Here is a 27,043-nt window from a genome sequence, read left to right as displayed (position 1 = left end):
TGGATTAGGTACTAGAACCACAGAATGTCGATCCTTCTATGGTTCAAATGACCTTTCTAGATGATGTTGTTCACTCTTTGTTAAAAGGTGAAAATATTGGCATCACATCACGGCGAAGGTCTCGCGCCAGTCAAAATAGCAACGCTGTTCACGTATGTATGTTGTTAATGATGTATTATTATATACATATTTTTCCTTAGATTACTTAGGATCAGGTAATAAATAATCATTGTTCAATCGGTTATTTTTAGGGTCATTATACACGTGCCCAAGCAAATAGTCCCAGACCAGCAATGAACTCCCAAGCTGCTGTACCAAAACAGAATACACACCAGCAACAGCAACAAAGAAATATTCGTCCAAGTAAGAGGAAGGGCTCAGATAGCAGTATACCAGATGAAGAGAAGATGAAGGAGGAAAAGTATGAGTATATAGCACGAGGAGGTAGGACTCAATTTTTTTAAGGGAATGAGAACAAATAAAACAAAAATACACTTAAAAGGTACTTATTTAATATTTTAGTTATGCAAAATAAAACTGTTCCTTTTTTTATCTTACAGAAAATGCTAAAGGGAAAAACAAACAGTTGATGAATAAAAGAAGGAAACCTGAGGAAGATGAAAAGAAACTAAATATGAAAAGACTACGAACCGACAATGTTTCAGACTTTTCTGAGAGCAGTGACTCAGAAAATTCAAATAAGAGAATAATAAATAATTCCTCAGAGCAGAAGCCAGAGAATGAGTTGAAAAATAAAAACACTTCAAAGGTAAATGGAGAAGAAGGAAAATCCCAGAATAATGAGAAGAAGGTAGGAGAAGAGACACTAATAATAGACAGCCAGCCTCCCTGGGATCAAATACAGGAAGATAAAAAACATGAAGAAGCAGAGAAGCAGAAGTCTGTTGACACTCAGCTTCAAGACAAAATGATTATTCGTTCATCAGAGCAGGCCACACTTTCTGATCATAATCCTAACGATTTACTTCTTCAAGAATGCAATATGGAAAAAACACATACAGTGGAATCATTACCAAAGGAGAAATTTGTGTCCAGACCACCCACACCAAAATGTGTTATTGATATTACGAATGACACTAATTCAGAAAAGGTGGCTCAGGAAACCTCCAGTACCTTTGGCCTTCAGACACTTCAGAAAATGGATCCTAATGTTAGTGATTCAAAACATTCTATTGCAAATGCAAAATACTTGGAAACAGCAAAACAAGATTCCGACCAGAGCTGGGTCAGTGATGTAGTTAAAGTAGATTTAACCCAATCAAATGTTAGGAGTGCTTCCTCAGGAAATGATCACCTGAATATGGAAAAAGAGAAAAACCAGTATGTCTCTTATATGTCTTCTCTGAGTGCAGTTTCTGTCACAGAAGATAAGCTGCATAAGCGAAGCCCACCCCCAGAGACAGTAAAATCTAAACTTAATACTTCAGTAGATATTCACAAGACAAAATCAAATCCCTCACCTGAAGTTCTTAAACCTAAAATTACCCATTCTCCTGATTCTGTAAAGTCTAAGGCCAATTATGTGAACAGCCAAGCTGCTGGTGAGAGAAGACTGGCAAACAAGATAGAACATGAGTTAACAAGATGCAATTTTCATTCAGTTCCTACTCGAGGCAGTACCTTAGAAGCTACAAAGAGCCCTCTTATCATTGATAAAAATGAGCATTTCACAGTTTACAGAGATCCTGCACTTGTTGGGTCAGAAACAGGAACTAATCACATTTCACCTTTCTTAAACCAGCATCCCTTTCCTCTTCATTCTTCATCCCATAGAACCTGTTTAAATCCAGGTACCCATCACCCTGCCTTAACTCCTGCACCTCACTTACTTGCGGGATCATCTAGTCAAACTCCAATACCTACCATTAACACTCACCCTCTGACTAGTGGTCCACACCATTCTGTTCATCACCCTCATTTACTTCCTACTGTGTTACCTGGAGTGCCTGCTGCCTCCTTACTTGGTGGCCACCCACGACTAGAGACTGCTCACGCCAGCAGCTTGAGCCACTTAGCATTAGCACACCAGCAACAGCAACAGTTATTACAGCATCAGTCCCCTCATCTTCTTGGACAAGCCCATCCTTCTGCTTCATATAATCAGCTTGGACTTTATCCAATTATTTGGCAATATCCAAATGGAACACATGCATACTCAGGACTTGGTCTACCTTCTTCTAAGTGGGTTCACCCAGAAAATGCAGTTAATGCTGAATCTTCTTTAAGGAGGGTAAGTTACATTGTGGTTTGGCACACATCAATATATGTGTATTAATCAACATGTATACAAGTGCGTTTCCAATATCCCATTAATTTTTTGTCTTATTATAAAATATGTTAGAATCTTACAAGCACTAATTTTTCCAATCATAGTGAAACTTTTGATACTTAGTAACTTTGGAACCATGGAAGCTGATATCTCAGAAAAGCCTACATACTTTTAAAAGCCAATTTAAAGAAGTAAAACTTTTAGATTGGTTCTGACATATCTATTATGAAGAATGAATGTCTTGATAACTTATTATGGTACATATCTATAATTATGCTCAGCTAAATTACAAGTACAATTTGTGGATTAAAATTTATGTAAAGTTATATGTAAAAATATATATATATAAATTATATATAAATTGGATATATATCTTAAATTATTCTCAAGACAAATTTTTATGTTTCCCAGCTAGATATAATATTGATGGTATGTTACAGGCTGTGACTCTCTGAGGCTCTTATTCTCAGAAGGGTGCCTAAGTTGGAGACTTCTGATATTTGGGAGTAAAGTTGGGACTGAAGTCCTGCCAACATCAAATGTGAGGAGTTTTGCTGAAGGTGGTGGTATAGAGAGCTCCTATTCCCTCATGGGCTAATGTGGTTTCTCTAGCCACATTTATCTTCATGCTAAGAAGTGATTGTTGAGGGCATTACCATCCACAGTATCAAAAAGAATGAGAATGGGTGTCTTAAACTCCACCAGACAACTTAGTCCTTGTCCTTGGTGCAGCTCAAGTTGCTCTTCAACTGTCTCCCCAGAATTTTTCTAAAACTTGATTGATGGATTGATTGATTAAAATCAATTAACATTAAATTTACCATCCTAATCATTTTTAAGCGTACAGTTCAATAGTGTTAACTTTATTCACATTGTTGTGCAACAGATCTCTAGAACATTTTCATCTTGCAAAACTGAAACTTTATACCCCTTAAACACTAACTCCCTTTCCTCTTCCCCCTATTCTTTGGCCAACCACCTTTCTACTTTGTTTCTATGATTCTGACTGCTTTAGATACTCCAATTGATGCAGTCATACAGTATTTGTCCTCTTGTGGCTTCTTTCATGTAGCATATCTTTGAAGTTCATCCATGTTGTAGCATGTAACATGATTTTCTTTTTTTTTAAGCTGTGTAATATTCCATTATATGTATATCCCACATTTTCTCTATGCATTTGTCAGTGGACTTATGGGTAACTTCTACCCCTTGACTATAATGGATAGTGCTGCAATGAACTTCTGTATTTTTGACATCTTTCACAAGTTAGGCAAGAGGGAGTGATGATTTGGAAGGTAATGCTAGTGAGCTTCTCACTTAGGGATAATACTGCTTATGTAGAGCCTTGGTAATAAATGCAAGGGTGGTGTTCCTCATGCCAAGTCTGTCAGAGGAATTGTTATATTCTGGGTAGCAGTGGTGACATAGATTGTGGTAGTAAGTCCTTCCCTGATTCCTAAGTTGTGATTGTTTACCTTGTTGGTAAAGGGACATCAGCTAGCAGTTAGAGTTCTGACAGTTTTAAAGGATATTTCTTGTGGTTTAATCCCATAATAAATAATCAACTCCTTTGGACTCCATTTCTGTGTGAGTTTTGGTCTTCTTTAATGAAGTCACTAGTGAACTCCACAATTTATTCTGCACCAACATCCCCACATTTGATGTTGGCAGGATCTCATTTCTAGAAGAATTTTGCTTATGTTGATCTGATCCATAAGCTTCCCATTTCCATTCTTGATGGTGCTATTGAACTTGTGGCAGGTAGAATCTTACTGGAATGTATAAATTAAGTAGTTGAAGTCAATGAAGAGTCACTAATTACTACAGTATTCTCTTTACCGTTATTGAAAGCAGGCCTGGTGACCCTAGTGCCTAATGCACCCACATTTTACTCTGACCGTTCACTCTCATGTGTCACAAATGTAGATGCAGCTGATACTGGACAAAGACAGACTAGAACACATGGGAACTGAGAGCTGGCAAATCATTTTGAGTCTTCCATAATTTCCCAACCCTGAAAAATCAGTCTAAGTAACTGTTAGAAGTGGCTTGGGTAGTATTTTTCTCTCAGTTGTGTCAGTCTAGCCTCCATATATATATAAGGGCATAAAATGTCTTCTTAACTGGTCACATTAACTAAAACTAAAAACAAGCATATCCCATTTTCATTTGTTATGTAAAGTTATAAAGCAGTGAATTTAAGTAACATTTTGAACAAAAATGAAGATCTCTTAATCCTAATATTGTGAGTAGAGGTGAAGAAACAACTAGGAAATAATTTTTGTTGGTATTTTATAGTCAAAAATTTAACATTGCCATAAGTGATTGTAGCTTAAAATTTCTGGATAGTGTAAAACTGAGGCCTTTTAAACATATCTGCATGATCTTTATGCATATGTGCATGTGTGTCTAATGTGTATATATGTATTTTTTCTGTTATGTGAGGTTTATGCTTTATAATGTATATTTTTAATCCAAATAATTTTACAGCAGCATGTTTTTGTTATGATATCATACTGCTTTTGCATTATCACTTTGAGATGTAAAATATACTCTCTTTGTTAAAACCAAAGGGGATTTTCCCAATATCTCAGTGAAGTATAACTCCACAAAGTATGTTCTGGAAGAATGTCAGTGTGTATGTGTGTATGAATGTCAGTATAGAACGAATCCTTACACATGTAATTAGAGAGTTTTAAGTATCAACATAGAGATCAGTATCACCAAATATTCAGTATGAGAAAGGCAGCATATTGATATATAAAAGATTAATTTTGTTGTACTTCCACACTTCCAAGTTTAATGGTCCAACAGTGCTTATAGCTTGTAGTGGAAACAAAGTACAAGTGGCTTTCAAAATGTAATATTCTGCCAATTCTAAGTAAATTGATGCATTGAAAAAGTTTGTTATTTTTGACAACAGAAATTGGCAAATGAACTTGATATTCTATTTCTGGTGACATGTACTTCAGTAATAACAAATTCTGTTTTTTGTATTAGCAGTATATATTTTTATGGTATTAGAATGTTAGGAAATCTGATGAACTAGGTTCTGTACATTTAGAAGTTAAAAGACAATGCTTTCAATATCTGCATTCAATATAAAAAAAATAACAAATGTTTGGAAATTACTATGATGATACTGATTGATTTTCCTACATCACATGGAAAAATCCATATGTTATTTATTTGTCTTAATAGTTCTTGTAAGATATATTTAGAAAAGGTCATTTATGCTTCATAAATATACATTAAAGTCCTGCTGTGATAACTGTGTTTAGCTTTTTCTAGTAATTGAAGTCTGATATATATGTGTGTGTGTGTATATATATATATATATATATATATATATATATATATATATATGTATATGTATATATTTTTTTTTAAATAGAATTCTCCCAGTCCCTGGTTACATCAGCCCACCCCTGTGACCTCAGCAGATGGTGTTGGATTACTTAGTCACATTCCTGTCAGACCTTCCAGTGCAGAGCCTCATCGGTCTCTTAAAATTACAGCACATTCCAGTCCACCATTGACAAAAAGTTTAATAGATCACCATAAAGAGTAAGTTCACCAATGCTTAAAACTTACGAGTACCTCGTCTTTCATAGTTTTTCTTAATTTGATTTCTAAACAGATAATTTTAAGTTAAGAAACATCTTAAAACTAGGCTTTGAGTAAGTACTATTGTTTCCATTTTGATATACTTTCTAATGTACTCTGTATTATTAAAGTACATGCAAAGTCATGTTTTCCTTTCATAATATTATGCAGAAGCTATCTTCATATCATACCAGAAAAAGTTGTTACAGAAACCTTTATGTGTATTTTCTTTACAGAGAACTGGAGAGGAAAGCTTTCATTGAACCATTACGTTCTGTTGCATCCACATCAGCAAAAAATGACCTAGATCTGAATAGGTCACAGACTGGAAAAGATGGTCTATTGCATAGACATTTTGTGGATCCTGTATTGAATCAATTACAGAGACAACCCCAGGAGACTGGAGAGAGATTACACAAATATAAGGAGGAACACCGTCGAATCCTTCAAGAAAGTATTGATGTTGCTCCCTTTACAACTAAAATCAAGGGGCTTGAGGGTGAGAGAGATAGTTATTCCAGAGTAGCATTGTCATCTTCTAGCCCTAAAAGCCATGTCATTGTCAAACAAGACAAGGATGTAGAATGTTCAGTATCCGATCTTTATAAAATGAAGCACTCAGTGCCTCAGAGTTTGCCCCAAAGTAACTATTTCACTACATTGTCTAATAGTGTGGTCAATGAACCACCAAGGTCCTATCCATCCAAAGAGGTTTCACATATTTACACTGAAAAACAGAGTAATACCCTTGCTGCAACAGCTAACCCTCAAACTCTGACTTCATTTATATCATCTCTTTCAAAGCCTCCACCCTTAATTAAACACCAACCAGAAAGTGAAGGTTTAGTAGGCAAGATACCAGAACATCTTCCCCATCAAATTGCTTCTCACTCGGTAACAACCTTCAGAAATGATTGTAGGAGTCCTACCCATTTGACAGTTTCTTCTACAAATGCACTCCGGAGCATGCCTGCTTTACATAGAGCACCAGTATTTCACCCACCAATCCATCACAGCCTGGAAAGAAAGGAAAGCAACTATAGTAGTCTTTCCCCTCCAACTTTAACCCCAGTGATGCCTGTAAATGCTGGTGGGAAAGTTCAAGAATCACAAAAGCCTCCAACTCTAATTCCAGAGCCGAAAGACTCTCAGGCCAATTTTAAGAGTTCTTCTGAACAGAGTTTGTCAGAAATGTGGAAATCTAATAATAACCTCAGCAAAGAGAAAGCTGAATGGCATGTGGAGAAAAGCAGTGGAAAGTCACAGGCTGCTATGGCATCTGTCATTGTTCGTCCACCATCTAGTACAAAACTTGAGAGTGTGCCAGCAATGCAGTTAGCTTCCAAAGATCGAGTTAGTGAAAGATCTTCAACTGGGGCAAATCAAACAGATTGTCTCAAACCAGCAGAAGCTGGGGAGACTGGAAGAATCATTCTGCCAAGTGTGAATTCAGACAGTGCTCACATAAAATCTGAAAAAAATGTCCAGGCTGTCTCACAGGGCAGTGTTCCCAGTTCAGTCATGTCTGCCGTAAATACAGTGTGTAATACCAAAACGGATGTATTCACATCTGCTGCCACTACCACCAGTGCTTCCAGCTGGGGGGGGTCAGAAATAATTTACTCTTTATCAAATACCATTTTGGCCTCTAAATCCTTAGAATGTACCTCTTCAAAAAGTGTCAGTCATTCAGTGGCTCAGATACAAGAATGCAGGGTCAGCACCACAGCTCCAGTTACACCAGCCAGTAGTAAGACAGGAAGTGCTGTTCAGCCCAGCTCTGGGTTCTCAGGCACAACTGATTTTATCCATTTAAAAAAGCACAAGGCAGCATTGGCTGCAGCTCAGTATAAAAGTTGTAATGTCAGCGAGACTGAGCCTAATGCTGTGAAAAATCAGACATCTTCAGCCTCCCTTCTCTCAGATAGCACTGTAGCCTGTAGTACAATAAACAAAGCAAACTCTGTAGGAAATGGGCAAGCATCCCAGACAAGTCAACCTAACTACCATACTAAACTGAAAAAGGCCTGGCTTACTAGACACTCAGAGGAAGATAAAAATACTAATAAAATGGAAAATTCAGGGAATTCTGTATCAGAAATTATCAAGCCATGTTCTGTCAATTTAATAGCCTCTACATCCAATGACATACAAAATAGTGTAGATAGTAAGATGATAGTTGATAAATACATAAAAGATGATAAAGTCACTAGGAGAAAAGCCAAAAGAACTTACGAATCTGGCTCTGAAAGTGGAGACTCAGATGAAAGTGAAAGCAAGTCAGAGCAAAGGACTAAGAGGCAACCTAAGCCAACTTACAAAAAGAAGCAAAATGACTTGCAGAAGAGAAAAGGTGAAATAGAAGAAGATTTAAAACCCAATGGGGTTCTCAGCAGGAGTGCCAAAGAAAAAAGTAAATTGAAATTGCAGAGCAACAGTAATAGTGGTAAGTTAATTACTTTTTTATCTCAGGCAAAATGGGCTGCATGTTCTTGCAATAATGGTGTAGGTTCTGTCAAGATGAGTGAGCACAGGGGCATCTTTTGACTTTTATTTGTCTGCCCTAGCATAATGTATGTGCTCGTAGACCTCATTTCTGCATTTCCCAAGTACCCTATAAAAGAAAATGAGAGAAGACCTATCTCTCCATTTTTAAAAGACTTGTAGAAATATGTTCTACCTAGCACTCTGACGAAAACCGATTTAGTAGTTAACTCAGAATTTTGACCATTTCTAAGTACTGTCAAGTGGATTCCTAAAATTAGCTATTTACCTTTAACATGATGTGGTTGTGAAAAAAATCCTAGTCACATGTACTTCCTTTAAGTCACATTTTTAGAAGAATACTACTTCAATTAGTGTGGATACGCCCTGTATCCCTTCTCTCATCTGGTAACAAAATTGAAAGCTTTTTGAAATTACCTTCTATTTAACTAATATTGCCACTCATTCAAAAAGTTCTTTATTTTGGGTAAAAGTTAAATAAAAGGGGATTCTGGTTTTGTGTGCTCATTTCTACATTCAAGAAAAATTTCTGTAAGTAAAAGTTTCAAATCTAATTGTATTTCATTTGTGGCCTTAGCAAGGCAAAATAAGTGTAATGTTCACTCCAAAGTGTTTCTGTAGGTTTTTAACTCTAGAAGTAGTTTTTCTCAGTTTGCTTATTTCCTTTTAGGTATGTTGCACAATGCAGAAAGCACTTAATAGTTTCACTATATCCATGTATTCATCCACATACAATATATGAAATATCTGACAGTGTGGACATTCAAGAAGTACTTTGGATGCTTGAAGGCTTGTATTTGGGCCTTTTCACTGAATGAGGTTTTTTCACATGCCTGTGTGGAAACCAGAGGCAAAGTGAAGGACAGAAAAACAGGAGGATGGAATCATAGAAAAGGACAGTCAGAAAGTGAAAGAACGAAGCTCTATTAGAGACAGAAAGGCTGACAGACTGAAATGCAAATATAGTCAGAAGAAAGAGAGGGAGATTGACATCGGAGGATACAATATACATGCCATTTATTTGAGTATTAGATTGTGTACTGTGTTGCCTTTTCTTTTCTCATGTGTTTTGCTTCCCCAGTGAATTCTTAAGGAGGCATAGTGTGGTCAATAATTGTTTCTTTTCTGTTTCACGTGACATTTCCTTTGGTGTTGGGTATACAGATAGATACTTGAGTTAAATTTACAGAAAACAGAGATAGGAATCTTCCAACTTTTAACACTTAGAAAACTCTTGTGAAGTTAAGTTTATAAAATTAACTCTTAAGTACATATTCTAGTTCATGTTGACAGTGAATGTACAGGTTCCCAAGTAAGAGTTCAATGACAGACTGGAATCAGCATCCCACCCCCTTCCAAGTTGTGCTGCTTAGTCAAATCTCTTCTCCTTAGTAACTAACATTTAGCCTCAGAGAGGGTATTCTAAGCCCCGTCTATTGTCAAGTCCAAAATAATATTGACTGTTCATTGCCATCTGTTAATTATGAGCAGAGTTGTTCTGCCTTTGTTCTGGCTGTCTAGAAAAGTTCTCTAAATTGGGAGTTCATAAATCTAACTTCCATATTTGAGTGGATCATCTACCTCATGAATTAAATATGACCTTTATCTAATGGTTATTGGGGTTGTCATCAGTCATAGTCAAAAAGAGTGAGTTAAGTCAGTACTTAGTGTAATGTGATTACATACACTGTTACACATGTGTAAGTTATATACACATAACTCCTATAATAGTGTGTTTCTTAGTACCTTCTAAAGCCAGGTACAAGAGATTTTATCTATTGCTTTGGAATGTCTTTGTATCTGCTGCCTTTCCATACTGCTAATTAAAAGTTGGTTGTTTTTCTGTGACTAATTTCTTATATAATTTTATGAACTGAAATTACCCATCAAATTTAAATATGTCCAAAGTCCTATGATACACAAAACCAGACTATATAATCAGAATTAATTGCTATATCTCAAAAAAAAATTTTTTTAAGTGATGGACTATCAAAGATTAAAGGTTAGCATGTATTTGTTTCCTATTTTCTTCCTCCATAGTTTTCTGTTGGCTAGAGCAGCTGATTGAGTATTTGCTAATAAATTGAGAACTAAGGATGAAAATGTTCTTATGGCATAAAAGAATACTAGGTATTTTTTGTTGATTTAAATGTGTTATTCTCAAAGTTTAGATTTTAGATATTGGCAATAAATTAGATGTATAGATTTGAAAGATAAAGTTATTTTATTATGTGAATACTTTTATAATAAAATTCATAAAAGGAGTTCGCTACCATTGTGTGTCGCCTAGTTTAGAAACAAAAATCACAATATCACAAACTGTCTCTATGACCTGGGACTTTGTGTCTTTGTAATTCATCCATTCATTTAAATTAAAAATAGCTTCAGATTGTCTATTTTGTGTCACAGAATTGAAATTTGCTTTGAAATGTCCAGTTCTATAAATACTGTTTAAATTGTTCATAGTGGTATGGTTATCCATACTCTCTGAACTGTTCCGTTACCTGTAATGTAAAAGCATATTGGTTAATAGTTGTTTTCTAGTCAAAATAGAAATACATTGAATTTAGTTTATTCTAAGTGTAACAGAAAAAAAAAAGTAAATAAATGATTGGAATCACGTGTGCCAAGTAAAAATCTATGAGCAGTGTACCATTCTTGTTCATTCTGACTTCTAAAAGCTCTGAATTTTTTATACTGTCTATAGGGGAAATCTGCTTTATGTGCAGTGGAGGAGATAGCAAACTCTTCATACGAGTCTTATGGAAACATTTTTATTCCATAAGTGGTGTGTGCATATAATATGTCTTTCTTTAGTGGATTAAGCCACATGGCTTGTCCTAAGTTAGAGACAGAAGAGGGGAGAGCAGGTAGTTTAAAGAACCAGGCAACAATCCTAGAAGTGCTTAATAACTGGAAGCAGATTTTAAATGAGCCATCCCGAAGCTTAAACTCTGTACTTCCTATGTTAAGATGTGCTATCTTGCTGTCATTGTACTCCTCACACTGTCAACAGCTAAGTAATAGTGGGAGCTCAAGGCCAGAGATCTGCTACATATTTCTGCAAGAATTAGATCATCTCCGGAGAATAGTTGTACTGCCTGTTTTCCACACATCAGAGTGATTAGAAAGCACAGGGTAGGAAATATCTTTGAACATGACAGAAATAGCAAACTATGTAAATCTCATACCTGACATACAGATGTAAGTACACTTTTAAGAGTCTGATATTTGGGAGCACCTGGGTGGCTCAGTTAAGTGTCCGACTTCGGTTCAGGTCATGATCTCACGGTTTGTGAGTTCGAGCCCTGTGTCATGCTCTGTGCTCAGAGCTCAGAGCCTGGAGCCCACTTTGGATTCTGTGTCTCCCTTTCTCTGCTCTTCTCCAGCTCATGCTCTGTCTCTCTCTCTCTCCTTCAAAAATAAACATTCAAAAAAAATTTTTTTTTAAAAAGGAGTCTGATATTTGCTTGTCCCAACATAGGTTGTTTTAAAAAGAATATGCTTTAAATTTTTTAATAGGCAAAGTTTAATTTATGTATAATATTTTGAGTTCTGCTCTGTAGATGACAGATTATCTACTTGATACTTGAGCCAGTGTTACAACAATTAAGTTGAAGTTAGTAAACATGATGGTGCAGTGATGTAGAGCATAGTAAATAATTTCTTCAAATGTTAATCATTTGAGGGTTTTTTTTTTTCCTTTAGATTTCCCTGATGCCTTTTCTACCATCAAAAAAGACCATCAAGTTAATACTGGCTTTTTTCTTTATTTTCTTCATCCCTTTTATTTTCTAAAAGATACTGCTTCCATCAGTATATTGAATCAAATGGAGGACATCATAATGAGGGAGAGATACTAAGAGACAGCTTATTAGCCCCTCTTCTCTCAAATAATGGTATTATAAAATTACCTCTTATCTTTAATGGACCACACTTACCTTGGAGAATCATATTAAATATTTCAAAACAATATAAGTATGCTGGAATTAGTCTGTAGTTTCTGAAAGCACTAACTTTTGGTCTTCAGATTCTTCCTGAAATATCTTGATCTTGAAATAACTTTCTCCTACATATACCAAATCCCTGTGTAGAAGGGCTATATTTTTAGCTATAGATTCACATAGAAATGAATGATTCCTGTGTTTGCTATTGTACAAATATAAATATTTAATACATAAAAATTTCAATCAGCTGGAAGATTTACTCAGCTCTGCATTTCCAGTATACTGACATAAGAATTCATTTGATTAATAGAATAGTAAGTAAATAGAAATGCTGCTGTGGACTTTTAGTTATTAATGAGGACCTAGAAGTATAATGTCTGCTTCTTTTTTACAGTCTTAATGTGTTGTGTCAGTTGTATACTTGTCTTGAACTTTATCTCAAGGAGTGTACTTTTTTAAAAAGTTGTAATCTTGCTAATAATTTCCTACTGGTTTTACAGCTGGCATCCCTCGTTCGGTATTAAAAGATTGGCGTAAAGTCAAGAAGCTGAAGCAAACTGGGGAATCCTTTTTACAGGATGACTCCTGCTGTGAGATAGGGCCTAATTTGCAAAAGTGCCGAGAATGTAGACTTATTCGGAGTAAAAAAGGAGAAGAACCAACCCACTCCCCGGTGTTTTGTAGATTTTACTACTTTAGACGGTGAGTAGAAATATGTAATTGGGGAAAATATGTCTATAGGATATTGGAAATTATACTGCCATTCTGAGGGTCTCTTTTAGAGGTGGGAGTGAGTCTTTTGAGTTTGTTTCTGAAACATCAGAAGAGAGTATTAAACTTTTTTGTGATAAATTTAATAATATCTAACCATGTGACTAAATTCATATTCTCTTGTTACTTGTGGTCATATGGCCTTTCTCTTCTGAGATCTTTATTTTTCCTTAATGAGAAAATAGTATTTTCTAGAAAATGATAGGAAGCAGCAATTTGTTTGGTTTAAGGAATTTTTAAATGGTTATATACTTTGACCATTTATATTAGTTAGCAATCACAAATCATCTATAAATCTAGGTAAACAATCTAGGTATCAAACCAAAGTCATTCCATTACATGGACTACCCACATGTTTTGTTAAACATGTAGCTATAAAAATATGAGTTATAAAATTAGAAAAAGGGTTTGTCAGTACCATATCATACTACCATATCACTTTTCACAGGTAGAATCAGTCATTCCTGAGATTCAGCTCTTTCTCTTGCTTCCTATATGACTTTATTAACTATAGTAGGATTATATAGCTCATCCTATCTCATATGCATAATGCTAATTATAGTGGTACCTACTTCAGAGAGATTTCATGATTAAATGAGATAAAGTACAAAAGGTCCTTAGTCGTACCAAGCACATATGAATGTGTATGAATATAAGCTGCAAATATTTTCCTAATCATCAACTTCCTAAGAAGTTAAGAAACACTTTGCTCTGGCAAATACACCTCTGCTGGTGGCCCAGTGGAGACCCCAAGAACATGTATTGTTAGGAACAGAACCAAGTTCTATTTCTTACTTTTACTTCATGGTTTTTCCAGCCAACAATCCCCAAAGGACCGACAACAATCCCCAAAGGATCAACAACTTTAAAGAATAGTTGTAGAAAGTAGGGCACATGGAATTGCAGTAAAAAAGAAAAAGAAAACAGAAGGAAAGTAGATATGAAGGAAAGAAATTTTCAGGTAGAGATAATAACACAAAGCTGAAATAAGATAATAGATTATAACAAAGGGAGAAATCTGGTTCAAAAAAGGATGATGGATTATAATGAAGGGAAAATTTGGTTTAAAAAAAAAAAGGTTTAGGTAATAAAAGAATGAGAAAAGGGCCTGGGAAAAGGAATGCTGTTGGTGTTGTCCATTTGAAAAATAGAGAATGAGTTGTAATGAATTTCTGATATCCCCCAGTTGAGAGTAAATAGAGTAAGTACTATGATACTGAAGAATAACTACCAACCCGGAAGAAAATGGCAATTTTGCTTTCCATTTACCCTAAACGTTTCTGAATTGAGTAGTTAAGTAAATTGGATGGCAAGTTGAGAGGAACTAAGTATACTTAGTTGGGTTCCTAATAAACTTTTGAGAGTTTCATCCTTTCCTCTAAATCATAAATAAATAAAGTGTCATTTTAATTAATGAAAACTATGTATGTATATACTTGGTATTTTTTAAATCCTCCCAGTGAAAGTCTTAAGGTGATTTAGGGCATTTTCAGTATTAGAGGTTCTTGATTTAGATTATGTATAAAGTAAAAGTATTGCTCTAGGCAACATTTGGCCAACATTTTAACTCTTGTCCTCATCAAACACTCAGACACAATTTTCATTTGACTGAAATAAATAGTTAAGTATAACTGATAGGAAAAATCTTATTTCTTGAAATAACCTAAAATTGGTGCTGCTTATCATTGCCATTTGTGTAACATTATGGGAGTCATTTAAGTTTGTTAAATTTAATTAATAATGAAAAGTGTGTGTGTATATGAAGGACTACCCTATTTTCTTGTTTTTTTTTTAACAAATGTAATTTACATGTTTATAATACAAAAAATGTAAATTAATTATAAATTTACAACTTTATAAAACTGGACTGGTGTCTTGGGGTGCCTGGGTGACTCAATCTGTGCTGACAGCTCAGAGCCTGCTTGGGATCCTCTCTCTGCCTCTCCTGTACTCGCACTCTCTTTCTCAAAATAAATAAGTAAACATTAAAAAAAAAAAAAAACTGGACTGGTGTCTAATCCTTTTATGTTTTAATATTTCAGATTGTCATTTAGTAAAAATGGAGTGGTTAGAATAGATGGTTTCTCTTCTCCTGACCAATATGACGATGAAGCTATGAGCTTATGGACACATGAAAATTATGAAGATGATGAACTAGACGTAGAAACTTCAAAATACATCTTGGATATAATAGGTGATAAGTTCTGTCAGTTAGTAACATCTGAAAAAACAGCTTTGTCCTGGGTGAAAAAGGATGGTAAGGAAGTTAAATACTTAGAATATACAACTGTACAAATTTGATTTTAAGAATTTCTCTTTGAAGTATATTTAATAGGAACAGTCCCTTATTTTATCTAGTGTTACTGACATTTTAATTTGATAACACTTTTTTTTATGTACAAAGGCACCTATGTGTACTTAAATCAACATCTTTTCCAACTGAATGTATTAACAATTCATGAAGTCACAATAGCACTATGCTGTTTCTGCCATTATGACATAAGTTAGCATGGTAAGGATACTTCAGACGTGGAATGGGGAAATTTCAGCATTTGCCAGCATAAGACACAGTCCGTACCATTTATTTTTAATCTGCTGTGGTTCATCACAGGTTTTAGAATCAGATAGATTTATATTTGAATCTCAACTTTATTTCCTGCTTTTAACTGTATGACTGTAAGATGGGAGTAACTACCTCATAGCTTTGTTTAGAAAGTAATTATATTTACACATGTAAAGCACCTAATATATGAGTTACTCTAAATCTTCCGTTCTCCTAAATCAGTGGTTTGTCCCCCAAGGGAAGTTTGGTAATGACTGGAGACATTTTTGGTTGCATGACTGAAAGGTCAGGAGTGGATGGTAGAGTACTGACATCTAATGTGTGGAGGTCATAGATGCTGCTGAACTTCCTACATTGCACAGGATAGTCCCTCATAACAGAATTATTCAGTCAAAAATCTTAAAAGTGCTAAGGTTGAGAAACTCCATTAGATGTCAGTCTTCTGAAGAGAATTACTGATTCAAGAAAACTGTTGATCTTTAGTTATATCCTTCAGAGTTCTTGGTTTGCCATAAAATTTTTGTGTTTGTGTATTTCAGCAAAAATTGTGTGGAAAGGAGCATACTTGCCTTTAAATTTTTATTTCTCTGTTTCAGCCAAAATCGCCTGGAAAAGAGCAGTGAGAGGAGTCCGGGAAATGTGTGATGCATGTGAAGCAACATTGTTTAACATTCATTGGGTCTGCCAGAAATGTGGATTTGTGGTCTGCTTAGATTGCTACAAGGCAAAGGAAAGGAAGAGTTCTAGAGGTTGGTTTATAACTTTCTGTAAATTGAAATTTTTATAATGTTCATTTTCTTTAGGATCATTCATCTGGAAATGATATGTGTGTGAGGTTCCCCCCCCCCAATACATTAAAGAAGTTTGGTAAATTTATTAATGTCCAGATTTCCTAGAATAAAAACTGCATCTACATCTTTTTATCCTGATTAGTAGATCCACCCACTCCTTTCAGCAGGTAGTTTTTTAATGTAGCCCAATTTAGGATAGGCTTTGCTCCCTTCAGACTCCAGTGTGTAGGAGCCTGAAGCCTATTCTAAGACCTGTTAATTACACAGTCGTGCACATAAGTCACAATTGAATATTTAACTCGTGTGAACTGATTTTTCTGAGTAATTGGTCCATAAAGTTCAGATCAAAATGTTCAAGAATAGGGGCGCCTGGGTGGCGCAGTCGGTTAAGCGTCCGACTTCAGCCAGGTCACGATCTCGCGGTCCGTGAGTTCGAGCCCCGCGTCAGGCTCTGGGCCGATGGCTCGGAGCCTGGAGCCTGTTTCCGATTCTGTGTCTCCCTCTCTCTCTGCCCCTCCCCTGTTCATGCTCTGTCTCTCTCTCTGTCCCAAAAATAAAAATAAAAAACGTTGAAAAAAAAAATTAAAAAAAAAAAACAAAAAACAAAAAAAAAACAAAAAAAAAAAAACAAAATGTTCAAGAATATGCTTCCACTAGTATGTTTGTCCCGTAGTTCTTAGAGAATGAAGAAGTCTTTATTATATTTAACAGTAGTCTTTGAAGCTATTATTTTAGATGAAATGTCACTAAAACAGTGTTCTACTTGTTGATACAGTTAAAGATAATGTAAAATTTAAAAAGAAGTAACTAAATTCACGTTTTCTCATGATAAAAGTGTTTTTAGAAAAAGCTTATCCAAGGCAGTTTTAGAAGTAGCTACCTCATATTGGTAACCTGAAATTTTTAGTTATTTGTTTGGGATAAAGTCTTCATGAAATGAGAGGATTTGAATTGTGGAAGTATTAGAAGTAAAGTCATGTTTAGTGATAAAAAACTGTTTAATGTCTAAAAATGATATATGTCATTTTCATATCCAACAAACTCTTTCAGAATACTTAACTCGATAAACCATGATTTAGCTATCAGTATCTTTTCCACTGATAAAATTACTAGAGCCTTTTTCTTAGACACCCAGCACATAAACAAAAAGACCCCTAGAGTGGGGACACATTTCAAACATCACAGCTGGGTGTTTCTGTGACATGCAAAAGATACATAAATATAAGTAAAATGTGAGGCTATAATAAGGAATGCAGTCTGGGCAGTTACCTATCTTCAAAACTATACAAATATATTTGGATATTTTTAGTTAAAAAATTAGCTCCACTGTTATAAAACTTCATCACATGCATTTTATATTCTTTTTTCCTGTTTCCATATTACTTTTATTTTCCCTTTGCCCAAGTAAAGAAATTAATTTATCATATTTTTCTATACTGTTTGCATGTATATGAGCATGTATCATTTTTGGAATAAGATAGGGTATGTATAATAAACCTTAGTAGTTGCATTGCTATTGATATTCACAGTGCTGTTAATTTTAAAAGTATAGTCATTGTATCTTTTTTTTAACCTCTATGCCTTCAGTTATATATTCTGTTATCTATATATTTCTATTTCACTGTCAAATATTGTGATAAACTCCTATTGGCTAGGTTATAGCTTTATATAACAGTAATTAGCATAATATTCAGTGCCTTGATCTCAAGGAAATCTTTTTCTATAAATTTGATGACATACACAGTTACTTATGATATGGCTCTGTGAGCTTCAGTATATATCATAAAGCTCATTAAAGTCAGCATAAAAAAATCTAGAACTATTGTTTGATGAAGTTTCAGACTAAATAAAATTCAAATCCAGTCTAAAACTGGTTTTCTTTAAAAACTTTCCAACTTTCCCCTCCAGAACCTACACAATAACTTGTAAATGCTTTCTGACAGCTTATATTTTAGACAAGGAAGATAGAGGTAACTAATAAGTTAATGACAATAAAGAATGGTAATTTCAGAAAAGGATAAATAACATTATATCAGTTTTGTATCTTGTTTTTATAAAATTCTCGGAATGGTGGAACTTAGTCTTTTAAAAACCAACCAAACCAGGGGCGCCTGGGTGGCTCAGTCGGTTAAGCGGCCAACTTCGGCTCAGGTCATGATCTCGCGGTCCGTGAGTTCGAGCCCCGCGTCGGGCTCTGTGCTGACCGCTCAGAGCCTGGAGCCTGTTTCGGATTCTGTGTCTCCCTCTCTCTGACCCTCCCCTGTTCATGCTCTGTCTCTCCCTGTCTCAAAAATAAATAAAACGTTAAAAAAATTTTAAAAAAATGATTATTATTTAAAAAAAAAAAAACAACAACCAAACCAATTTGAGACCTGCTGTTGGTATTTTATATAATTGTTAAGCTCTTTATATATGTTATCAATTTTATAATTATAAAACCATGACGGATATAAAAGTATGTATGTTCTAATCATACAGATAAAGAACTGTATGCTTGGATGAAGTGTGTGAAGGGACAGCCTCATGATCACAAACATTTAATGCCAACTCAAATTATACCTGGTTCTGGTAAGTATAAATGTACATTATTTACTTAGTAGTGTAACAGCTCTTTCTTGGTCTAGATTATTTAGGAGTGCGTAGAAATATAATAGAATGGAGAGGTAAGGTTTATCTAATCTTGAATTGTTTTTGTTCAGTTCTTAGAATCTGGTGTGTAATAAACCTAATGAGGCCAGCCCAGACCCAGTGATGAAGAAAGTCAGAGGAACCATTGTAAAGGGGGAAACTAGAGTGTGGCAGAAAAGCTTACTAGATTTATGATGAAAGGTTATTTTCCTTTTTTTTTTGAGCATACTGAGTTTTCAAGAATAGAGGTGAGAGAAAAGAATAGAGAACATGAATTTGGTTGAATAATCAAACCTGAAAGAGATGGAAGAATTGAAGGAAAAAATGGGAAGCAAAGTGAAAGGACATAAGAAAACCTGCACAAGAAAAGACTGGAAAAAATTTTATTGTCTTAACTATCTTTTTATTAACCACTCTTATATATTTTGTAGTTTTGACAGATCTTCTAGATGCGATGCACACTCTTAGAGAAAAATATGGTATTAAATCCCATTGTCATTGTACTAACAAACAGAATATACAGGTTGGAAATTTTCCTGCAGTGAATGGTGTATCTCAAGTAAGTAAAACTTTCTAATTATTCGAATGAATTGCATAGTTAAATTAATCATCTTTGCTATTTGAAATCAGTTTAGGACTTGTGTTTTGTAAATTATGTTTTTTATGTTACTGTATAAATATTACTACTTTTAACTCTGAATAATTGAAGAGGTAGTATTTTTAAAGTTTAATTGTTCTACCCTTATAGGTTTTACAGAATGTTCTTAATCACAGTAATAAAATTTCTCTGTGCATGCCTGAGTCTCAGCAGCAGAATAACCCTCAGAAGTCTGAGAGTAATGGCAACAGCAGCCCAGGGAGTGACGTAAGCACAGACAGCAAGTTAACTCCTCCAGAATCCCAGTCACCACTGCACTGGTTAGCAGATCTTGCAGAGCAAAAGTCCAGAGAGGAAAAAAAAGGTAAATGAAGTTATCTAAGTATATAATAGATGAGTATAATATAACCAACAATGTACTATGCTACATTATAATATTCACTTAGAACAGTTTATATTTGTGTTTTGCTTGCATTATGTATGGCTTGGGTACAGTAAAACATTTGTTTTCTATTGTTAGGAACTCACCTCCCTGTGATTGTATCAAAAGTAGTTAGAATCATTTGTGGATGAGCATATCATTAAAGCCACCAGGGCAGTAGATTTGTAACTTAAACTATACTTTCTCCCTGTTTTAGCTATAGCATTTTTCATTTGTGACAGGTGCAAACTCAGCTACATGTCTAAGATATTGAGGAAGGCCTTTTCATATTCAAACTGTTTGACTCCATTTTGAAGGATCTAACCCATCCTCTGGTGTGTGTTCAGGTGAATAAATCACTAGTGCTACACTTTTTATCTCTCACTATCAAATGTAGGGTCCCAGTTTTGTCTGTACTTTAGCAGCATGATTAGTTTTATTTGAATTTTGTAAATGTTGTATTTCAGAAAACAAAGAATTTGCCCTTGAAAATCAAATTAAAGAAGAGAGAGAACACGACAATCCTGATTCTCCAAATAGCAGAACATCACCTCCTGTGTCCCAGAATAATGAACAAGGCTCAACCTTACGAGATTTACTGACCACAACAGCTGGCAAGCTCCGTGTGGGTTCTACAGATGCTGGCATTGCCTTTGCCCCAGTGTATTCGATGGGAACCCCAGTGAGTGAGATGCCAGATTTTTGGTTTTCATATGGACCTTAAATTTAGATGATTTGGGGATTTGGCTGTGAATTACACAACAAATAGATGCAAATGAAATAAAATACACCAATTACCAGACATACTCCCAACTGCATTATAAATCTCGTAGCTTAAAAGTTGGAGATTTTAGGTTTTTTCCCATGTGAAAAAGGTTGAGGGAGGGGCATTTCATGCCAGAAGAGCCCTAAGATAACTCCTTCAGAATTTGAAAACCATGTATCTATCCAGTAGGGGAAATAAACCACATGGAAGTTAATGTTTTTTTACTTAAAATATTTAGTAATCCATTTTTGTTTTAATTATGCACCAGAAGAAAATAAAAACCAGTAATTGCATAGGTAGGCACAAATTTTTAGTGATCTTTAAAAGTATATGGGAAATTCCATCTATCTATCTTGTCTGCCCTAGTCCTAAAATAATGTAAAAGGCCACAGTTGCAGTTTTTGCACACTTGGCAGATTCTCACATGGAAGACCACCAGACTTCTGGTTCATACCTGTTAGGAACAGCGTAGGGACTACAGATCCATATTTGCTGACATGATTAGATATTCTTGAAGGCAGATAAAATGTTAATGTTAGTTGTTAGTGAAAGTTTAAAAATGTATATATGTATCCTCTCAAAATACAACTTTTCCCCTAATAGAGTGGTAAAAGTGGAAGAACTATGCCAAACATTCTTGATGACATAATTGCTTCAGTTGTTGAAAACAAAATTCCACCAAATAAAGCCTCTAAGATAAATGTAAAACCAGAGCTGAAAGAAGAGCCTAAAGAGTGCAGAAATTCGTCCACGGAGGAAAACAGTATGTTGTACAATGACGTGCCACATTCTTGGATCTGTGAGAAGCATATTCTGTGGCTTCAGGATTATAAAAATATTAATAATTGGAAGCTTTTCAGAGAGTGTTGGAAACATGGACAAGTGAGTATTTTATGCTGATTAGGGAAACTGAAACTGGTTGGATAAGAAGAAAGGGGAAAGATAGTACTTACTGGATTTGGAAGTCAGATCTCGAAAACAAAAAGGTTACCAGAATTACTGGTTCTGAATTTATATTCTTTGGTCAGATTTATATGAATTAACAGGGAAGCACGGGTTGTTTGATGTTTCATTTTTTTAGCTATCGGTCAACAGATTTTTAATAAAGCCATATATTTACCAAATTTGGCAGTGCCTTTTTTTACATTTGTACTTTGATCCAGTTAACAGATACGTATCTATTATTAAAGTGTTAATACTAGAAGCACTTTCCTTGGACTAATGAAAAGTGTAGATGTTTTTGCCTTTAATGTTTATCCGTAGAGCATTTATTGATGTGTTAGTTCATCAGATCTTGAATGACAAACGCCATTATTTAATTCTGTTCAAATAAAAATGATTTTCCCTTTGACCAAAGTTTTGATAGAATGTTTGGCACTGATGTCAGATGGCAGTTTATTACATTAATGCGAACAAAAATTGTGAACAAAATTGAGAATTTGCATGACTTACTATTGTCATGTTGTTTTTTCTTGCTTTCTGGAAAACATTCTTTGCTATTTTATTTTACTTTCTTCATTGAGCAGGTAGTTATTGAGCACCTAATAAAACCTGGTCTTTTTGCTGGCCATTAAAGATATATAAAATGAGTAAGTTACATAAAAATAAGTACATGAGCAAACTATTTTAGTGCAAAGGTTCTTAATCTTTTTAAGTCACTAAACCTTTTCACATTGTGAAGAAAGTTTGTTTCCTTTCTCCCCAGAAAAAAATCATACCCATTCATTGCACATACACAATATTTAGTTACCCCTCCTTTCTTTCTTTTTTTTCTTTTTTTTCTTTTTTTTCTGGTTGGCTCTCCTTGAAGCCCTGATGCCATTGGTGGGTCATAATTTAGACCTTTTGATTTTCTGTGTGCTTGAACAGTCAACGGAAATATTTTAATAAATACATCAAATATGCTAAGGACCATTTTAAGGTACTCTAAAAAAACCAAAAGAGGGAATGATTAGGCTAGAGTACTAATTCAAAAGGGGTAGTCTGAATTGGTGTCTCAGGGGTTAAGTGAAAATTTTCTGGATGTGAACAAGATACTGGAAATAATCAAAAGCATCAGGTGCTTGGGAAACTGTTAAGTAGTTTTGTTTGCCTGGAACACAGATAAGAGTTCTGTGGGATAATGGTGAGGAAATGGTAATTAGAGTTATGATTATGAAGGGCCTTAATCACACTAAGGAGTTTGAATTTTATTCTGTAGCTGTTGGTTTTATTTGAGGAATCAAAGTAATCAGATTGACATTTTAAAATTAACTGACAGCAAAGCAGATTGAAAGTTGAATTAGGGGAAAATAAGACTAGAGACAAGGAGTCAAATTAGGTAGGTTTCCATTATTTCAGGAAGGTGATGATGATGGTACGTACCCTAGGAATCTGCTTCAGAAGATTCTAATACACTAGTTATTTTGCCTCTATCATTTTTTTTTTTTTTTTTTAACAATATGGTTACCATTAGAAAGAGTGGCATTGGGTTGGTTAGGAGTATTCCTGGATAGCCATAATAGGGGCTGGGAATTAATACATAAATTGCCAATAATAGTTAATTATCTAATAGCTGATAAGATTTTTTTTTTTAAGTTCACTTATTTGAGAGAGACAGTGTTTTGTGCACGTACGTGTGAGGAGAGGAGGGGCAGAGGGAGGGGGAGAGAATATCTAGCAGGCTCCATGCTGTCAATGTGTGGAGCCCAGTGTGGGGCTCGATCTCATGAACCGTGAGATCATGACCTGAGCCGAAACCAAGAGTCAGTTATTCAATCTACTGACCTATCTAGCCGCCCCAAACTGAACCTATTTTTAAATGTTGGATGTATATCATTACTCCCTTGAAAGGAGGTTTAATGGAATAGTCACCCAAGTAGTTAACTAGACTCAAGGATGGTTTTTGTTGTTTTTCTTTTCTTTTGAGATACCTTTTCTGATAACCCTAGCCAAAGGTTATTATGCTCTATGGTTCCCCAAATTTTAATTGTCTTAATGAAGTTTAAAATTACTTACTATATATTATATTTTACAAGAGATTCTCAAATCACAACTTTCTTTGTTCTCCATATCCCAGATTTTTGCTTCTTTTATAATAAAGGAATTAAAAAAAAAAAACACCTTAAGAACAGTACATCAGACTATCTTAAAGGTTTTTGTTTTGTTTTTTGTGTGTTTGTTTTTTGTTTTGTTTTTTACATCAGCATTGGAGTCTTAGAAGCTATGAATCTTCAGTTGTTAGTTTTAGGATTAAATAGCCTTGAGGGAATTCAAATTCATATGATTTCAAAGGAGAGACTTACTTTTAAGGAATCAGCCATTAAGCTTGAAATTTAATGTTATGCCTGGTTATTTAATGTTTTTATTTATCATGATCCTTGTGGAGGTAAAGAACCTCCTGTGTGTTTTAAGTGATACAAATTATGTTTTAATCTCAATGACTGTATGTATTTTATTGTAAAATCTTATTATGTATGTTAGATACATACAAATGTGTAAGTAGCTTGTGTTCTATCTTCAAAAATTAGTCTATAGATAAAGCAACCAAAAATCCATATTTATACTGCCCAGAACAAAAATTTTTAGTATAGCTTTTTGGACTTCTTTCCTAAAAATTACTACACATTTTAATTTTCAAAAATGGCAGTGTACTTTATATGGCATTCTCCCATTATCTTTTCTCTTTGACAGTATATTGTAAACATCTTTCCAGGTCAGGGACTATTTTTAATAGTCTCTTTTATTCTCACAGTTTGTCATTAGTCCTGAAACTTAAGCTGTTATCCATTTGTTGTATGTGCATATAAAATCAAATTTTGAGTGTCCTTATATACCTTTTAACTTATTTATTGATCTATCTATTTATAAGCCTGCAGTGGTTTCTGGTGTGCATAAGAAAATGAACATTAGCTTGTGGAAGGCGGAGTCAATTAGTCTTGATTTTGGAGACCACCAAGCTGATCTCTTGAACTGCAAAGACAGCATTATTTCAAATGCCAATGTTAAGGAATTCTGGGATGGTTTTGAAGAAGTTTCAAGTATGTTGTTTTTTTGTTTGTTTTACTGTTTTCTGAAACATACTCCTCCAATAATGATAAATTGCAAATATGACTTAACAGATTTTTAATCTTTGAAACTTCTATGTTACTTTGGCTAATAAAAAAAGAAACAAATACTTAGAAATAAGAGACTGAGTCTTATTCCTGGCTCCACCCCTAATTTCCTTTGACCATACATAAGTTATTCATACCATGTTTCCTTATATGGTATTTTTGGCAACCCCATAAACCTTTGAGAGTTATGTATGTAAAACACTTAGAAATTAAAAGTAAAAATGTAAGACTGATTTCAATAACAATTGTAAAAATTTTTAAAGAATATTTTTGCACTATTATAAGTACCTATATACTTAAGGAATAAAATTCCTAAAACTATGTAAGTACATAAGAAATTAAAGGCAATGAGCAAGCATTCATTAAATACCTACTGTACAATTGAATCATTCATTTTACATCTCTTCCTTCCTCTCCAAACATTAATAACAATGAAAAGGCAGAGATTATCTTTTAGTAATAAATTGCATTCTTTATAGAACGGCAAAAAATGAAAAGTGGAGAAACAGTTGTTTTAAAATTGAAAGATTGCCCTTCAGGAGAAGACTTCAAGACTATGATGCCAGCAAGGTATAGATTTTAAAACTTGTTTTTTTTAACCCCTGGGTTTTTGAAATTGAGCTGAGATTATCCCCAGAAGTAGGATAAGGAACTGTATATTTGATCTGTAGGCATTTTCTTTGCCAATTAAAAGCAAAACCCAATCTCTGTAGCCTCAGCAGGATAAAGTCTTTATGTTAGGAAGTAAAGAAAAGAATGCTAATGTCAAAGGACATGGAATTCTTTTTGGGACCTCCATTCTGTCGGTGCTTTATGTACGTATTTATCTGTCTGCCTATCCATCTATCTATCTACGTGTCTATTTTGAGAGACCGAGCAAGAGCAGGAGAGGGGTAGAGAGAGAGGGAGAGAGAGAATCCCAAGTAGGCTCATGCTGTCAGTGCAGAACAGCATGCAGGGCCTGATCCCACAAACCACAAGATCATGACCTGAGCTGAAATCAAGAGTCTGACACTTAACTGATTGAGACACCCAGGCACCCATTCATGCTTTTAATTTTCTAAGACTAGAGAAGCAGAACTGCAATTTTAGTCATTGTCACTTCTGTTTGATGCTTGCTTGCCCTTGTGTTACGCATTCATTTAAACTGAATGAGGTCAGGGGTGCCCTCTTTCTCAGATGTTTAAAAAAAATTTTAACTGAATGAGGTCAAGGAAAGTGTTACCTGTCAAAGTCCTTAGAGAAAGGTTGTATTAACTTTTGAACAACTTGAAAATTATGAAAGCACTGAAGAATGTAAATCTGTAGGGGCACCTGGGTTGCTCAGTTTGTCAACTTTGCTCAAGTTATGATCTCACGGTTTGTGAGGTTGAGCCCCACGTTGAGTCCCGCATTGTGCTCTGTGCTGATGGCTCAGAGCCTGGAGCCTGCTTCAGATTCTGTGTCTCCTTCTCTCTGCCCCTCTCCTATTCGCACTCTGTCTCTCTCTCTCTCAAAAAATGTAAACATTAGAAATTTTAAGAAAAGAATGTAAATCTGTGTTCAAGTCAGTGTTATTATTCTTCAGATATGAAGATCTTTTAAAAAGCCTGCCATTGCCAGAATATTGTAATCCAGAAGGAAAATTCAACTTGGCCTCTCATTTGCCAGGATTTTTTGTGCGCCCTGATCTAGGACCCAGGTTGTGCAGTGCCTATGGTAGGTATATATTTACATTTCCATGAATTTGGAATTACATGAAATTTTAACTTCTGTCCAAAGATAATTGTCAAATTATTTTTAGGTACTACTAAATCTGTTTTCTAGTAATCCATTGAAATCTTTTTTTCCTCTCAAATAGTATATTGGAAATTAATAGCCAATATAGTTAAGTACTTATGGATTCCTTGCAAAATATTTACATTTTCTATTGATTTTTATGGGAATTTCTTGCATTGTGGCTTTTGGGAAGCAGGTTTTGAAACAAGGAGAGTATAGCTCAAATTATAATTAACAAATGTTCCTCATAGAGCCGATTTTGGGGAGAATATTTAGGATATGTGTTCGGTCAAGTAAAAGTTTTT

At 34.8% G+C, this 27,043-nt stretch overlaps 1 protein-coding gene across 6 annotated transcripts in view; it reads left to right on the top strand.

Annotated features, from left to right (window-relative positions):
• JMJD1C (jumonji domain containing 1C) overlaps positions 1–27,043 on the top strand; it is a 264,455-nt gene that overhangs the window by 222,935 nt on the left and 14,477 nt on the right. For 3 of the 6 annotated variants that reach the window (XM_058696457.1, XM_058696458.1, XM_058696461.1), the window contains 16 exons: positions 9–152; positions 252–444; positions 561–2,251; positions 5,685–5,857; positions 6,133–8,342; positions 12,849–13,050; positions 15,162–15,376; positions 16,279–16,431; positions 18,952–19,041; positions 19,533–19,660; positions 19,850–20,063; positions 20,588–20,802; positions 21,490–21,768; positions 24,737–24,905; positions 25,460–25,550; positions 26,548–26,678. In XM_058696457.1, coding sequence (XP_058552440.1) covers positions 9–152; positions 252–444; positions 561–2,251; positions 5,685–5,857; positions 6,133–8,342; positions 12,849–13,050; positions 15,162–15,376; positions 16,279–16,431; positions 18,952–19,041; positions 19,533–19,660; positions 19,850–20,063; positions 20,588–20,802; positions 21,490–21,768; positions 24,737–24,905; positions 25,460–25,550; positions 26,548–26,678 — 6,298 coding nt within the window. Of the gene's footprint in view, positions 1–8; positions 157–251; positions 445–560; positions 2,252–5,684; positions 5,858–6,132; positions 8,343–12,848; positions 13,051–15,161; positions 15,377–16,278; positions 16,432–18,951; positions 19,042–19,532; positions 19,661–19,849; positions 20,064–20,362; positions 20,468–20,587; positions 20,803–21,489; positions 21,769–24,736; positions 24,906–25,459; positions 25,551–26,547; positions 26,679–27,043 lie in introns of those variants that run through there. The other 3 variants (XM_058696459.1, XM_058696462.1, XM_058696463.1) reach the window with 3 other exon arrangements.

Source organism: Neofelis nebulosa, chromosome 13 (assembly GCF_028018385.1).
Source record: "Neofelis nebulosa isolate mNeoNeb1 chromosome 13, mNeoNeb1.pri, whole genome shotgun sequence".
NCBI classification, from domain to species: domain Eukaryota; kingdom Metazoa; phylum Chordata; class Mammalia; order Carnivora; family Felidae; genus Neofelis; species Neofelis nebulosa.
The sequence above is the reverse complement of the archived record's forward strand: the minus strand, read 5'-3'. Positions and strand labels throughout refer to the sequence as shown.